Source organism: Cyphomyrmex costatus, unplaced genomic scaffold (assembly GCF_001594065.2).
Source record: "Cyphomyrmex costatus isolate MS0001 unplaced genomic scaffold, Ccosl1.0 scaffold214, whole genome shotgun sequence".
Taxonomy (NCBI): Eukaryota; Metazoa; Arthropoda; class Insecta; order Hymenoptera; family Formicidae; genus Cyphomyrmex; species Cyphomyrmex costatus.
In genome coordinates, this window is record NW_017276192.1 from 814,149 (window position 1) to 832,087 (window position 17,939).

Below are 17,939 nucleotides of genomic sequence, written 5' to 3' on the forward strand. Positions count from 1 at the left end.
TTTCGGCATTAAATCTCCTATAAATATATTTGCGTGGGATGTGTGTAACGGGTAATCCCTAAAGTCGTAACGCGCTCAAATGCAGTGAAAGGGAAAAAAATATGTCACGAATGACAACAACGCATTAAAGATTAAACGTTACATTTGCGTAGTTACATAAATATTTAGTGTTCGCAGGAGTCGTATTTTTGTTCAGTATCTGGGTCAGCTGCAGTACAGCTCACGATGATGAAATTTGCGATCACCTGCAACAGCATTACCTTCCATCATCGATTGTTTATTCACAGTTTAATCACTTTAATCGACACCATGACGTCTCTCACAAACAAATTGCTGATGTTTTGGATATGCAAAACACGCAGAACATTATTATAGCACAGCGAAACAACAGACCTTGTATAATGGTAAAGAGTTGTTATTCCAATTGACTTTTAAATTTCGTTTCAATAAATTTTCTCTTTGTGGTCGTAATGCGGAAATTCGAATTGTTTAATATTCCGGCCTTTTATTACAAAAGATGAAATCCGGTTGGAGTAATTGAAAATTTAAAACGAATCTCTTAATCATAATTGAAACGTATAATGCTGAAATAAATTGCTCTTTATTTCACATTCAATATTCTGTGTTATCAGATTTCTTTTTTTATAATAATATACCGGTATGTCGACAGAGTATAAAGAAATAGAAGAATCAAGTATATTCAAGAAGCTTCAAGTAGTCAAGTTCACAAATTGAATAGTACGAAATGAATATATCTGCGTCGATTATTCTTTTTAATTCACTTATATCACGAGCTATAGTCACGTTTGCGTTTCCGTTCAATAGAAATGCTGCGATCGATCGACCCGTTTCGTCGCTTCTCTCTTTCACTCGCAGTCGTCCCGGTAACGGTGATAATACCGGAAATTAATATTCGAATACATAGGTCGGTCTACGCATCAGCGGATTTGGTCAGCGGCTGGCGGATCTGGAAACAGCGAACGCGAAACCGCGGGGATTCCAATCGTAAAACATCGAGAGGGAAGGCGGTGGACGGAAGCGCATCCAGGAAAATAGAAAAGAATGGTCTCGGAGACAGCGATGAGGTATATAAAGCGACTTCGCGTCCTTAAGGAAGGACATTGTTGTTCAAAACGAATTTAAGTACACACGAGAGTACATTCCGCAATCATGAAACTGTTTGCTATCCTCGCTGTCTTTGTCGTACTGGCTTGCACCTCGGTCAACACACTACCGGTTGTCTACGACGGACCTACTTATGAACTGAGTAAGCATATACATATTTTATCGAGGAAGATCATAAATAAATTCTCTTAACTCTCCGGAGCTGACTCCGCGCGAACGTTTGGTGATACAGTTACTGACGCTGGATTTGTGTAGGGTTCTTATACGTTCTTTTATATCAATAATGCTATCGATATCAACAAATATTGACATATTATTGATAATCGTATGCGATTAATATCGATAGATTGATGTAGAATACGGTGGTCCGGATTTTTGTATTCTTGAGCATCAGAATTCCGTAATAGAGCAATACTGCGTTGCTTGAGAATCAAGAAATCTGGATTACCATATTAATATTTCTGAATACTGACAGATTTCTATATTAATCTTCGTATACTAATCATCGTGTTAGATAGTAAAATTATTAACGTATACTGTTATAGTATTACTGATTCACTGTTAACAACTGATATTATTATTATCACAAACTCACATAATTTAGTACTTTAATTAAAAAGTACTAGGGTAACTCCGGTGCTAAATATATGTCGCATCTATAACAAAAACTTAATTAATTAAATATTATTATATTTACTATGTTTAAGGTAAACGAACTATATCGCCGCGGTAAAAACTTTGTACTACTAGATGAAAAAAATATTAGAAATCTAAAATACTTATTTTTCGAATTAAAAAAAAAACTTTTTAAAACCTTTACATTTTTGTCGTGTATCCCATAGAGACATCACGAAGTAATCATTAAATCTTTTACACGCCCTACAGTAATCATTTTATTATATTATAATTTATGATGGAGGCCACTATTTATTACGGTGACAATCGATTTAACTCACAATAGCTTTATTAATATAACAGTAAACAATTTAAATCATAACACAATACTAATATAACGTAAAGGTATATAAAACAAAGTAGTTCTGAGAAAATTATCCCCACTTCTTCTATTTTTTTTTGACTTCTGCGGCATATATACCGGAATTACCTTAATGAATATCAAAAAATCAAAATAACATAACTCATATAAAAAAAGAATGAATCCAAATATATTTTAATAAGAATATTTTACAGATGTAACATAAAGAAAATTGTTCGACATTTTTGACAAGATTTTAATTGAGAACCAACCAAATATATCTACCATCAGCTCCGGATTTAGATTTAAATAACAGCCAAATTCCTTTGATATAATGGAGAGATCTTAACAAGTTGTAATTAACCTTGAATATATATATCTCACTTCATTATCAAAGATTTATTCACTGAGATATCAAGTTCGAGTCACATTAAATCACTTTTTTGTCGATAATTAGATCGGATATTATAATAAATGCTTGATTCGTTGAATATTATACTATGATTACATTTTCGCGGAAAACGGTACGTCGCCGAGACGTATAACGTGGCGATACTTTGCAATAAAGTAATAAATATCCAGAATGCGCAGTCTTTTGTCTCGCGCCGCATAATAGTTACACACACATTCTTCCTCTTCTCGCTCTCCTCTCCTCTCTCTGACACCCTTTTAGTATGATAATACGCTGTCGATATCCTTTCATATCGAGCTCGTCACGACCTTTTCTACTGTCGAGTCATTCCATTATTACAAGTTACTACTATATCATTTCCAAATGCTGAATTAGAAATAATCTTTGCGCTTAGATGCTTGCTAAATACCATAAGTTGTTTCTATAAAGATCTTGCTACATATTTTTTAAATACTAATTCAAATATCAAACTGATTTGTATAATTAGAATCACGTAAAAAGGTTGAAGTTTAAAATTTAATTCGCAAGGGCCATGTAATTTCCATTACAAAACTTTAAACTTTGGAGACACATAGAAGGGAAAAGACGAAGTTGTTTTAAATTTCTTCAAAAACTTCTTACTTTTTTCGCTTTAAGAATCAAGAAGAATAAAGAAGAGGAGTTAATTTCAGCTTGACAAGAGAATATACATATCTGCGCGTCCTTGATAAAACCTCTTCTGCATAGTCTAATGAAAGCTTTCAAGACACCGGATATTCGTAAAGTGTATATAAAACGCGATACTCCGCAATAATTGATGTTCTCTACTTTTATCGGAAAATAAAGCGGAGAAATTGCATTTCAGCTGCTATCGAGGATCCAGTGGACGACGAAATATCGTCGGACCTGCCACCCATTCGGAATCGCCGCGTGACCTGCGACCTTCTATCCTGGCAGTCTAAGTGGCTGAGTTTCAATCACACTCCTTGTGCAGCTAAATGCCTGATGCAACGTCGCAAGGGTGGTAGTTGCCGCGATGGTATCTGCGTCTGCAGGAATTAAGAAGTTGTGCTCGCCTTCAAATCATCCGACTCTTGGTCAACGCAACGTCTCATATGGATCACGCTGTCGCTCGTTGTCTTCACGGATGGTACTGACTACGTCGGTGAACGCCATTGCATTGTAATCCAAATTAATATTCATGGGAGATTACGAAGGGACGCACGGTTTAATCATCCGATCGATAGTTCCGGCCTCGATTGTCTGTCTCGTCGAGCGAATTTTCACCGAAACGGATAACGTCATAATTAAGGATAATTATTTTAATTAGCCGTTCCCGCGCGTCGCTACCGAGCGTGTTAATAAGAATAACAGTTCTTGTTCGCGTCAGCGTCGCGACGGGAGTTTCCCGGGAAAATTGACAAGAATTGATATTGACATTATTAATGAAAGTTAATTAAACCGTTTATCGTAATGACACTGTGATAAGACATTTACATAACATTTGTCGGACGATGTCAATCGGTTCTTTATGGCGCATACATAAAATTTCGGTCAAACCAAGCGTAGTCATTGCGAAAGTTATTTTAATAAATATATTTCGATTAATATTACATAATTATAATATTTATGCTATATATTTTAAAAACCGATTAAATGTCGGTATAATTGCATCGATATTTACAAATACTCCTAGCTATTACGAACCAAACGTAGTCGTGAGAAAATTATTTTCATAATTACATGTCGATTAATACTGAATAGTTATAATACTTACAATGTATTTGTATTTAAAAAAAGATTAGACCGATTAAATATCGGTGTAATTGCATTGATGCCTGTAGATTTTTTTCTCAAGCCTGTGTCTTATACATTAAATATTGTATAATATAATGCAAGTGTGTTTATGCATATGTTACTTCTATTAGATTCAAACCTGTTCTATGAACCTGTCTTGTAAGATCATTAATACCTATTATACAATAATTCATTGATGTATTAATTTTAAATGAAAAGTCATTTTGTTAGATTAGAATAATTCAATAAACTGCGTACGATTACAATAGTTTTTTTTTAAATAAAATTATTATTATTTTATAAATTATTATTTTATATGCGCCAAACAAACATTACTTCGCAAAAAAATTTCTGTATCTTGTATTAGAAATAATAATTATGTATTTATGTGTTTACTATTTTATATAGGAAGAATAGTTTTGCTAAAGTATCTAAAAATTGAGAGCTATATATATGTAGATTTAAAAATAATTTGGCTATACCATCAGAATAATTATGTATAGGACACTCAAACTGATTGCCAGAATGTTAAAACTTTTTGCAATATTATTTTGATCAGATCTAATTTAGTTAAATTTTTAGATACTTTAGCAAAATTGTTCTTTCTGTGTATTAAAATTAATATTAATGTGGTAAAATTAAAACGGGTGTCGATGATAGCAATTAATCGGACAAAACGTCCGTGAATTGGCAATTGACCTTTGTCGATTTAAAATCTATTTCCTGATATATATATATATATAAAAGCAACATGTGGGTCTGGTCGATAGTTCCATGTTGGCGAATCCAATCACTAACGTAATATCTTTCGGCGCGCTGTATATTGATTCGTGCGTTTGCGAACGTGCACAGAACACAGATCGCTGCTGAACAATGAGCAGTCCAACATATCCCGGGAGATGGAATCTAGAATTAAATTTGAAATGCACCGAACAGGAGAACAGTCTCTAAGGTTCATTTCATATATATGTAAGATATATATGTACATATAAAGAGAGAATAGTTTAATCGATGAATCATATAAAAACTAGGCTAGATCTGAAAATAATTATTATAGAATACTTAAATGTAATGATAATGCTACGGCATAATTATTTTTAGATCTGTATCTAACTAAATTTTTAAATGATTCAGCAAAGTGTTTCTTTTATGTACACTATTTGAGGGAATTGATAAACACAATTTAAGTTTATAATATACCGGGTAGAAAGATAACTGTTTTTATATTAATATTACACGGAAGAAACGATTTGCCAAAATACTTAAAAATTTAACTTGATACAGATCTATATAAAAATAACTTTGTTGGATCAATACAATAATTATCTAAAACGCTTAAAAATTATACTAATACTACAAAAAGTTTCGACAATTTAGTAACTAATTTGAATGTTTTACACCCTCGTAATTATTTTGATGATCTAACTTAGTTTTTAGATTTATATCTATCTAAATTTTTTTAGACGTTCCAGTAAAATTATTCTTTCTATATAAAAGAAATATTTCCTTTCGAATGTTTGGTAATCAGATTTCTCTCGTATATATCGATAGGCATTTTATATCCTAAAAACGTACAGAATTTTTAAAATACAAGAATGAATTATCTATATAAGACATTTTTTAATCTCGATTTATCAGATTTAATTCCAATTTCCAGTGTCTTTCGGACGTCTCTTAAATTTATGAACCATTTAACTAATATATACGATGCTCATATTGCATTTGTGATCACACACATATATGAAAATCCTCTACTTGAAATACGTCTCGTTCGAACTTTCTACCTCCATTTTTACTCATATGACAAGGGCCATCCACGATGAAAACTGATACTCTAAAAGGGCACTCTAAAATATATCTGGATGCATTCCTATAAGAAGATATTAGAAAGATCAAACGAATTAGGACGAAATCGGATTAGTGTCGAAGGGGTTTCTTAAATGGAGAGAGATAGAAGTTTCTACGGTTCTGTTCTCGTCGTCCTTTAAATGGATGACAATTTCATTAGCAGCATTGTACACCAGGTGTTCTCACCGACGTTGGGATGTACCTTTTTTGTTGCGGCGACCTCGACTATGGAAGGGAATCGAAAACTTGCGACGATTAATGGCCCGCTTGTACAATAAAAGTTTCGCCGACAAAACCACCGGTAACTGAGCATGGCGCAGTTACGTGACCCAGAGCACAAATTATCGGCTGAGAATACTCAATATTCGCTTCGCGAAACCACTTTACGTGCAATTTCCGAGACGATGTAACACAGAGAGGTGGTGCCTCTATTCCGCGTTCTCGAAAGGTGGTTCATCGCTCGGTTCGATGCCGATCCGACGTTAAATTTGTTCCGATGGAACAGGATCTCTTCGGAAGAGGGAAATATATAAAATCACGCTGGATAGTATTCAAGGAAAGATCGCTTTGATCAGAATCCCACGGTTAATTCGATTCTCAAGCGGCGCAGATTTACAAGCGACACGCGACGTCAGCGTTTCAAAGTTGTCGCCTTCGAAGAAGAGCTTGAAATCTCGCTTTCTGAGGGCGACTTTGAACTCTTGCCTTACCCTTCACGGCGTTCTCAGGTATTTAAAGTTGTCGCTGACTGAAGTCGGCAAATGGAACAACACTCGACCAATATATCGGGATAAAGCCAGCTGTTCTCGAGCTCTATTGTTCGCGAGACGCGGCGACATAGTACGAATACCTAGAAATGCTCGCACACGACATAAACGAGAGAAAATAACTTCTCCCATTGAATAAGGAATATTAATCTTGCAAATGCATGGACGTTAATCTTGAAATTTTCCGCGCGTTCTTTACGAGAATAACAAAAAGAGCGTCTTATTGCCTAAGTACTTCATACTACTTTCTACTGAGAAAATATTCGCAAATTATTCCTGTAGTTTTTACAATTTTCTCTTTTTCACAAAAAGGAAGTGGGAAAATGTTTCATTAAATCATACTTAAAGGCTTCTTTAGATTTGTAATATGTTTTCATACTTTCTAGATGAATAATTATTATTTTGTCGCTATCAGCGAAGATATTAAGAGATATATATATATAATAATATAAATTTCACACACAAAAACGTGGTTAGATTCAAAACAATAATTTCGTAGAATGAGCATACAGCCACACACAAGTTCTTATTCGTGATAAATCATTATAAAACAAATAATTTATTCATATCATTGTCATAATCAAATAAATAAACGTTTCGGTCATTAACTTGACCATCTTCAGTATTCAATTACAATTATAAATATATTCTCTAAAATTAATTAAATATGACGTTATTGTTAATGTCGTAAGCGAAAATAATATATTGTATAGAATTATAAACTTTTGACACATGAATTAATTTTAGAGAATATATTTATAATTGTAATTGAATACTGAAGATGGTCAAGTTAATGACCGAAACGTTTATTTATTTGATTATGACAATGATATGAATAAATTATTTGTTTTATAATGATTTATCACGAATAAGAACTTTTGTGTGGCTGTATGCTCATTTTACGAAATTATTGTTATATATATAATATCATAATAATAATACAATAAAAAAGATAGTATTATGGCTAATAGTAAATAAATATAATAGCCCTTCTTTGCTATTAAATGATAAATTCAAATTATTATTTGAAGAATTATTTATTTAGTAGCTTGTCATCATTACACCGTAACACTGATAATGCTATTGTATCAATATACATAAGCAACATTTATTATAACGCATTTTTACTTTTAAGCATTTTAAAACGTTTTAAAAATATATTTTAGCATTTAATTACACACACACACACACACACACTTCCTCATTATTCTTAAACTTGAATGTATTATCACGCAACAAAAAAATCATCATTTTCATTCTCATGACGTCAAAATAAAGTTTTAACTTTCTTTTGACTCGGTGTGTTCCTTGCGTATGCATATATTTCAGAGTATTGTTTGTTATTGTTCTTAACATTTTATTTGACTTTATACATTTCGAGTTTTTTTTATATAAAGTTAAACCAAATAACATATGCATGGCATTTTACAAATGTGATTCCCTAAGCGTACTGATTATTATGTTAGTAGGACTAGAGATTGTAGCCAGATGTATGCGAAAGAAGTTATGTGTGCGTGTATGCATATGTATTTATATACATTCTACGATATTTTTGGTTAATTTCATAAATAAATATTATTTTTTGTGGAAGGTTATCAGCTCTACGTTATCATCTCTGTTTTTCTTTAAGCCATTATACACTCTGTAACGAATATTTCATAACTCTGAGTCTAGAATTAACTGAACAACGCTTTGACGATTATAATCGTTAAATCTAAAATTCAAATATTAATTATAATATCCACGTTATTGTATAAAATTTAAATGGGATCCCATGTCCCAGGTAACAATCTGACGTTATTTGTATAATAATTTTATCAAAATTACGCCTTTAATGTTAGTCAAAATAACAACAAATAACATAAGCTTACTATAACCTGAGATATAATATCGATTATTACCACCTTCTCTAACAACTTTTTATTGAGATGCAATAATACTAAAGAAATAACTTATACAGAATCTAGATGCTCGATTTAAATTGCACCACAAAAGAAAATAACGATTATCTCTTTCAAAATTTAGATGTAATATTTGTTTAAGCAAATATATAACAATTACGGCAGTGTGATAACATTTACCGCTTGCGAGATCGCGTATTGCATAGGAATGATTCGATTTATACAATATTTATTTAGCGCGCTTGATGTTATAATAATAATATACGTAATACATATATTTTAGTCTTAGTCGCTCGGTCGAGACAGCGTACGTGTGTCATTTGTAACACGCTGCAGAACTACAGAATGAGAATAAAAAGCAAGACTCGTGGCGTGAAAATGCGCAAAATGCAAGTAACGTAATCAATCAGATCGTTTCCGTTCGCGTTCCGAATAGATCTACTTTGAAGCTGCCGTAACGAACTGCGCTGTGTGAACGGCGCGGCGGCGGGTTAAATTCAAGTCAATTCACATGAGGGTAAGAGTTTATAGAGCGAGAGCCAATTACGCTGTAATACCGCAAAAAGGATTCAATAACGAGTGAAAGGAAAGAGAGGAAGGTCAGCGTTTCCGTTACTCATCTATCTCCGTTCTCTTTTTCTTTTTCTTTCTCCTCTTCTCTCTGCCAATCCGTCTGAATTCTCCCTCGCTTTTCTTCTATTTCCCTTCCTCATCGCTTCCGATATTCTTCGTAGTTCAGCGTGTCGGAAATTTCAGCGTTGGCGACTCTCAAATGAGATTCACCGAACGAAGAACACTAGTACGACATCCGATAAACCAAAGAGCCCGTGAATGCGCCTTTAGTAGTAAACCCTATCGATCGAAAGTGTTACTACAAGCGTGGCGGCTTGGCTTTTGAGTTTCAAAGGTGGCCAGCTGCCGAGCTCTCTACCGCAAGATGGGGTGAGATTGTTCCGACGGGGTTGGACTTGCATCGTCGTTGCTATACATTAGCACCGTATCGGCGAAAGAGCTTTAGGTACCAACGAGCTTGTCTCTGAGGGAAAGAGAAAAAACATGAGAGAGAGAAAAAGAGAGTGTAATCAACGATGTGATGAGAATACATGGCAAAGTAAATAAATTCTCGCCAGATTATTTTCTCAGACGCAAAGTTACATACTTCATTTACCGCTAGATGCGACCGTCTACTACCGGATTTTATTTTAAGAGAGAACCGCACGACGTGTCGATTAGCACCAACGATAGACATGCACTTATAAAGCTTCTTCCTTTATTTATTAATAGATGGAAGTATTGAAAATGCATTATACGACAAACCGTAGAACGTTAATTAGAAAGTTTCCAATTATGATCGAAATTATTATTAGATGTTATTAAAACAACTATATTAGTACGAGAAATGTCAATCATGGTCAAAATTAGATATTAGAATAATATATGTGCGTGTGTGTGTGTTTAGATAATTTTGATTTCACTGTCAAATAAACACAGAGAGAAAGAAGGATTTTACTAAAGTACCTAGAAATGTAGCTACAGATCTACTAATAATTTTATTGAACTATCAAAGCAATTATGTAAAATACTCAAGCTGGGATTACTTGAATATCAAATTTTTTTGAAAAATTGCTCAGCAATGAGAATTCAGGCAAATGAGAGCGGAGCATAGAAATTCGAACACGCGATTAATTTTATAAAGTAATTTTAATACTTAATCTCCGTACGTTTTGACTCGCTTTGTAGTCATCATCACTGATCCAATATTTTTCAATATCTACCGTATAACACATTCTTCAGTCCACTATAGACAGTCACTAATGAATTGAACGACACAAAAATGAAATGCAACCATTTGGTTGTAAATGTAACGAATAAGAAATTCTGAAAATTGTAAATTGCTCATCATGTTTAAATCTTCTACGTAATTATTTTAATGATCCAACATAATTATTTTCAGATCTATATCTAACTAAATTTTTAGATAATGGCAAAATTGTTTTATTTATAACTCCGCGCCGATTCCTTCCGCAGTCTTCAACGCAATCAAACTGAAAAAATAATATCCCCTTCTCTCTGTCCTCCCTACACACACAAATTAAATCAGATCATCGATTTGATGCTGTCAACATTTTAAAATCTGTAAAAAATTTATCGCAAAAATATTACCTTATAGTCGGAATTTAATTTCCTGGATATTTCGTAAGAGTATCTTCACCAATTCGACTGACAATGAGACATCTCTGTACATATTGATTATTACGATAAGTATTGCCATATGATACGCATTGTAAGGCAGTATAAATAATATTAAAATTATATAACATGGGACTGCTTATATCTCGTATGAATAAATCAACTAATACCCATTTTTATCAATACAATTTAATTTTAATTTCAGTTCAACTCTTTTTTTATTAGTTCTAATAATTAGAAAAGATAAAGAGTAAGTTAAATCAAAATTAAAATTAATCTACATTGGTAAAAAAATAAGTATTAGAAAAGAAGTACGAGAAATACTAGTTACAGTATTATTAGATATTATTATTATCTTTAGATATTGTTATTATCATAATTTATTAGATTCTTACATTATATTTTGTCGAGAAGATGAAAAGAGGAAAAATCATCAAAAGGGAATGGTTCTAATCTATCACTAAATAATACGTATAAAACTGCATTTAACATAATCACATGCTAAGCTTCACACGACCATCGTATATGGATTCCAGATCTAAAAATCCCTCTTTTACCCTTTTGCGCGAACTTAATCACAGTATAGCTGAAGTAATCTCGGAGGGGTCGGCTCACACGTTTCCAACATATAACAAAAAGATTTTTCACGTGCGCACGGTGACGCTGATATCCCATATTGTCGACGAGCGAACCAACCAACCTTCAAACTCTACGTGACGTAATACCGGTGCACCGTATTTGACGTCACGCTTTTATTCCGTCTCGTGCACAACGCGATCGACGACGACCGTCGACGGTCTATAAACGGAATCCGTTAATGTTTCGCGGTCGTATGAAAATCGCCATATGGCAATTTAATGGTGTGTATAATAATCCCCTCTGTTACGGTAGATAAATTATAACGGTATTACATTCGTGACCGATTTCTCATTAACAAATGCCGCGATCATCATCATCCGGCAATCGCGAGATCAAATATTAATGATTTCTCAATGCGTAATACTGGATTTTACCCCTCTCTTCGGAATAGTGATATATTCACTGAAATATCAAATTGTTCAAATTATAATTTATGTAAAAAAGAACGCAATAGGTAATGGAAATCCAAACCAAAAAAAGAACATACATTGTTGTCTGGGTGATTTTGGTTACGTTAATAATTAATTTGCTAATATTATCTTAGATAAGATACATGGAAAGATTCTACTAAAATATTAAAAAATTTAATTAGATACGGACTTAAAAATAGTTTTGTTAAACTATTAAAATATTTATGTAAAACTAAATGATGAGCAACACTGCAAAAAAGTTATATACATTTAAAACAAGAGTTAACAACAGAAATTGTTATAGAATTTGTTCTCAAAATATCGCTCCCTATTCATATATGACCTGAATTCAAATATCAAACATCAATCTCTAAAATTGATAAAAAAAATTTCGTTCACGCATTCACAGGAATCATATTAACAATAATTAAAAGCTGTTGCACTTAATATATAGCTACCATATTTATTATAACACACACAATATTATTTTATACATTATATAAATATCGTTTTTAATTCCCTCTAATTAACTAAGTACTTCAAACCACAGTTTCCTATCAATTACAGTCACAACACAAAAAAACAATATTGCATATTTGGACACTATATCTATTCCAATATTAATTATTGTTAATTAGCAATTAGTCGGCGAGAGCGTCGTAAGATTAAAAACATCCCAGGCGTGGCAGGAATAAATAATTATACTTTCATGAAGAAAGATGACAAAACTGTTAAATTCCTTTCACTTCCTTAGAACAGTCCGACGTGAAATGTTCCGCAAAGCGTTTTCTACGAAGCAACGACAGAATAGCTATTAAAGACAATTCATTCGGCCTTCCAACTCTCGCGCCGTCGTCCCTGTTGCCTCGTTAATTTCCATTCTTCGTTCAATGCGCAGCCTCCCTCTGTGCCTGATGGACATTTAGTGCCGTGTAATTACGTGAAACGCGCAACAACGCGCTACGTTACGTAAGATACGTTCCACCACCGGATGAGATGACGCGTGTGCAACGCGAGGTGGCGAGCAACTTATCGAAGTTACGCGTAGCGATAAATCCGGAATCGAACCTTTCATGGGGATTAATCTTCTGCATCTACCTCTGAGTTTCTCAAGGATTATGGCGGAAAGTCTCGCCCGCCCTCGCCGATAACGAGCCGTTCCGCTCTTATCGCTCGAAATAAAGCTCGAAGAGTCTTTCAAACGGTTCTTATTTGACGTTGAATCTCCCTCGTGGAAATTTGTTTTGCTCCAGGATATACGCGCCGACGTCAAAGCACAAGGACATGCAACCACGGGACTTTCCTCCGGACTTAATTAAATACTTCGGATACCAACTATCGTCGCAAATATTTCTAGAGAGTCAGTCATATTGGGGACGGTGCGCTTGAATTCCGCCTTCGTTTCATCGTTTTCTCTTTTCTATCCCAACTGTCCTTCCTCAAAGAATTTATGTGGAAAACGAGCGATTGAATCCCGCTAGCTATTATACTTTCAGTTACTATTTATCCATAACAATCCAGGATATACTATTTATTAAGATGGATAAATAACAGACAGAAATTTATGGCCAACGATTCATACATATTTGTATATATTTTACTAAATAAAGTATCGCGTGTACCGCGCGTATGTAAAAGAATATAGACTTCTCATAAAACAAACAACATTTCTCTTTTATTCAATATCTGCATATGACGCACAAACGGAAATTGTATTTAAATGTTAATTTTATAACGCAACGGTCTCGATGTGCTTTTCCGAATTTAATATTTGGTAAATTTTTAATAATGTTGTAACTCGATCATTTTAAATTTCTTATTATTATTTTGGGATGTATTAATAATCAGAGTTGGAAAAGTTACTTTCAAAAAATAACTCATTACTGTAACTCGTTATCGATTTAAAAAAATAACTTGTTAGCATTACCTTTACTCAAAAACTTATTCGTTACTAAGTCGTAACAATTTCCGTTACTTTTTTATCGAATTCTGACGATCTTCCTTTATTCAATACGAGATTCGTAGTTGTTATAAATAAATAATCGTAACATGGTCTAACATAATACTCCTTTTCTTTTAAAAACTTGTTTTGAAACTCATACATGTTTCATATACATACATTGTACGTATGCGAAGTAACGATAAAAGTAACGGTTATATTCGATAAATGTAACTTCGATAGCTCCGTTTTGATAACAGTATTACTATTTATTATAATTTAGTAATGAAACTAATTTTTTATGAGTAACAGTATTATTATTGTTAATAACAACAAATATATGCAACAAAAATGTTACAAAAAAATAACTACACATAATAAAAGATACGTTGTAGTTGTATTAAAACCAATCTACTTGAAGTTTTTAAAACTTTATGTTGAATTTTTTAGTATACATATCACATTGAGTATACAATTTGAGTAGGCATATCCAAATGTTAATTCAACATAATATATAATTATGTTATTTGAATGTATTTAGTTAGTTCAACAATTCTTAGTATTAAAATAATGTAATTTATAAGTAAGTAAATAAATATCATAAAAACACGTTATATTTTAAAATGTAAGTTCTAAGATAAATAAATAAAACACGTGTTAATTTAACATACCATAAATGTTAATTTTTTACTTAAAAAAATATGCTTTTACAACATGCTTACAAATTGTATTAGTATTACATTCTTTGTGTTAATTATTTTGCATAATATGTGAGTTATTTTTTAACATATTAATCTTGTGTTAAATTGACACAAAAATTTATTTAGACTATTGTAGAACATGTGAGGCGTATAAAATTCAAATTCCCTAATTAACTATGTTACGGTAATGACATTATAAGTAACGCGTTATTCTCCAACCTTGTTATAATACATAATATACAGTATGGTAGATGAAAGTATATGTACCTATCCGTTCTCATTCTAAGACACAGATTACAACGCGATTTGTCTTTAATAGTGTTGATTGGATTGAATCTCACGTCGACATTTGTATCGATTGTTAAGCAAAATTTACCCGAGCACATTCGCAGTAATTGTTAGTAAATGGGGTAATTCAAACTATTAAAGCATTCATTTATAGGTTCATTTGAAAGCAAGTTCACAGCGAATAGAGTTACAAATGTAATTGATCGAAATCTCGTTGCAGAAAGATCATGTATTGTAAAATATACTTTATTACCTTTATTTTCTCGCAGAATGGTAACAAATTTCTCTTTCATCGTTGCGATTTTGAAACGTTTCGTTCAACAAATATAATATCAATAAATAGCATATTATGAGTAAACTTTTAATAATCAGGAGACACGGTAATGTTTCAGCGCTAACAAGACAAGCACAGCGACATTACCATGTTAATAAAATTACCCAGTACGTGATTTTTAACACACATATTCAATAAAATAGAGAATAATATCGAATGTTTCGACAGTAAAAATAAACCTAAAAATATGTAGCAAAATGTTTTGTATATCTCAAATAAAATAATATTAGTGTAAAAATGTCCAAATGTAAGTTCATTAACACGCAAATTAAACTCGCGAAAATAATTTTTATCAAAATAATATATTTATTTTTATTCTATATGATTCGTTATATTTTTAAAAACATATTTTGTCACTGCAAGCGATGATGAAAGTGCACTCAAAAAGTTAATACGTTAAAGTTAAATACGTTGCATTAAGCCAAGTTGCATTAAGCCAAGTAAAAAAAATTTGCTTTTGAATGGAATTATTTATAAATACGTTACATTTCCCTTGTTGACTTGTTTTAGCGTTATCTGCCTTTTTTCGCAAAATTTTAAAATACTTCTTGACTGTATTTTTGTCTAAATTTAGAGATTTAAAGTTACTGATAGAAACTACATTTTGTACGCGATAAAGTGTCTCTTGGGAAGACTATTATGAATCGAGAGAGAAATTTGAAGGTGGACTACTGTTCTTCCTCTATTGACCTGTTCTATTCTGAACTACGATGTACGAAACATTTCATTTGAGATACAACGGTGGAAGGTCGAAATTACCAGGGGCAATTATTCGCTGCGAATGCACAGTTATATAAACCTGCCAGAGCTTGTAATTGTCAATTAGACCAACCGAGTCAAGATTTTATCGATTGCTCGATAATCCGTATTTGGCTGTTGCTGGTGAAACGTGGTTGAACGGATTCTCGGAGAATGGTCGTATTTTTGGGGAGAAAATATAATTCTGTTAACGATAAGTCCTGTGGATTTCCGATCTACTAAAGTAAATCACACGTGAAAGTTAATTAAGAAAATCACGAGTTTATAAGCTATCTAACAAAGTGCCTCCTTTCTTACAATTGCGGAGTAAATATTTGAGACTAATTCGAATCGTGGAGTAAAATAAAGTCTCAAACACAATTTTATTGACACACACAAAGAAGATTTCTGCTGAAATTAATTTAGTTACACGGAAAGAACAATTTTGTTAAAGTACCTAAAAATTTAGCTAAGATACAAATCAAAAAATAATTTTGTTAAATTATTAAAATAAATATGTAAGAAGTTCAAATATGATGCAATGCTGCAAAGAGTTTTAATGTTATTTTAAAAGTCGGTTCCTCAAGCATCCTATATAATTATTGTGATATACTGCAACAAAATTATTTTCAGATCTGTATTTAATTAAAATTTTAGTTGCTTATCGTTTACTTTTATTAGCAAAACTATTGTTTCCGTGTTGACATACAATTCTAAAAATAATTTACTTAGTCATCAAAATAATTATGTAGAACGCTTAAAAGTTGATAAGAATGTTGCAAAAAATTTTAACATTATAGCAATCAGTTTAAACGTCCTACACAATTACTTTCAAGATAGAAAAAATCTGAAAAGATTATATTCAGATTTGTGAATTTCTAAATACTTCAACAAAATACGTTTTGTTATCATCAAATTATCTGTTCTTAACGTATTCACAATTTCTTGCATTTCATAATTATCAACACAGGCAATATCACGTAGGCTAATTGCCTAACCAAACGCGTTTATATAATTGCTGCAATAATATTCAGAAGCGGTAAACTGTTCCATATCAACAGAGTGTGTATATTTAAATAAACTCACATATAACTCGCTTTTCACTTGTTAAATTCTATCCATTTAATTTCTATGTCATATGCAATTTAAAGTGTTCGCAAGTAAAACAATATAAGCAATTCCGCCCAGTAATTATTGCATAGATAATAAAAAACGTGAACCTGGAGAAATTTATACTAAAATCTACACAGTTTTTTCAATTATACACGCCAATAAATACAACCTAATGATATCTTATTCCCGCGGTTTCTTTTTAAAAATGAACTTGCTTGTCTCTAGATAATTTTTTAAGGGAAATTATTTTCATTTATAGGTTCATTTACGCTCAATCGTCACAGTAATATCGCATTAAAACATTCATAAATCAGTTAACATAAATAATTGGCTCTAGGGTACGTTTCCAGGATAATCGATCTCTTACCGAAGTTTCACGATATACATCTAGTAACACGAGCTATGTACGTGAGTTATGATTATGTATCTCAAGGGTTCCTGCCCCGAGGTATTATACGAGGTATCGTATAAATATCCGTCGCCCATCATCGCCGTCATCCCGGGCTTATTCCCGAGCCAATTAGGGAAGTAATGTCGACCCACAGGCGATAAAGTTTCAAACACCTCGCGGAGGAGGAGTCGCGCTTATCTTCTCCTGCGTGGTTCCGCGATGTCGCGGGATATTCAAAAGCTTCAAGATGGTTGAGACGATCGCGGTAAACATGACGTGGTCGATGAATAAACTAACGGGATCTCACCTACCGTAGGAATTGTGGCGCACTGTCGATTGACCAGGGGTTTGTTAACACGGCCGCATTCACGGTCCGACTGCGATCCACTCG

At 32.7% G+C, this 17,939-nt stretch overlaps 2 protein-coding genes across 2 annotated transcripts in view; one reads left to right on the forward strand and one right to left on the reverse strand.

Annotated features, from left to right (window-relative positions):
- Positions 1–17,939, reverse strand: part of LOC108773551 (uncharacterized) — a 25,095-nt gene extending 7,156 nt beyond the window's left edge. Inside the window, exon 1 of the mRNA XM_018539390.1 lies at positions 17,860–17,939. The gene's annotated coding sequence lies outside the window, so the exon portion shown is untranslated. The remainder of the gene's footprint in view (positions 1–17,859) is intronic.
- Positions 1,135–3,909, forward strand: Def2 (defensin 2). The gene is made up of 2 exons (XM_018539391.1): positions 1,135–1,267; positions 3,358–3,909. The coding sequence occupies exons 1-2, from the start codon at positions 1,171–1,173 to the stop codon at positions 3,552–3,554; spliced, it is 294 nt and encodes a 97-aa protein (XP_018394893.1). The 5' UTR covers positions 1,135–1,170; the 3' UTR covers positions 3,555–3,909.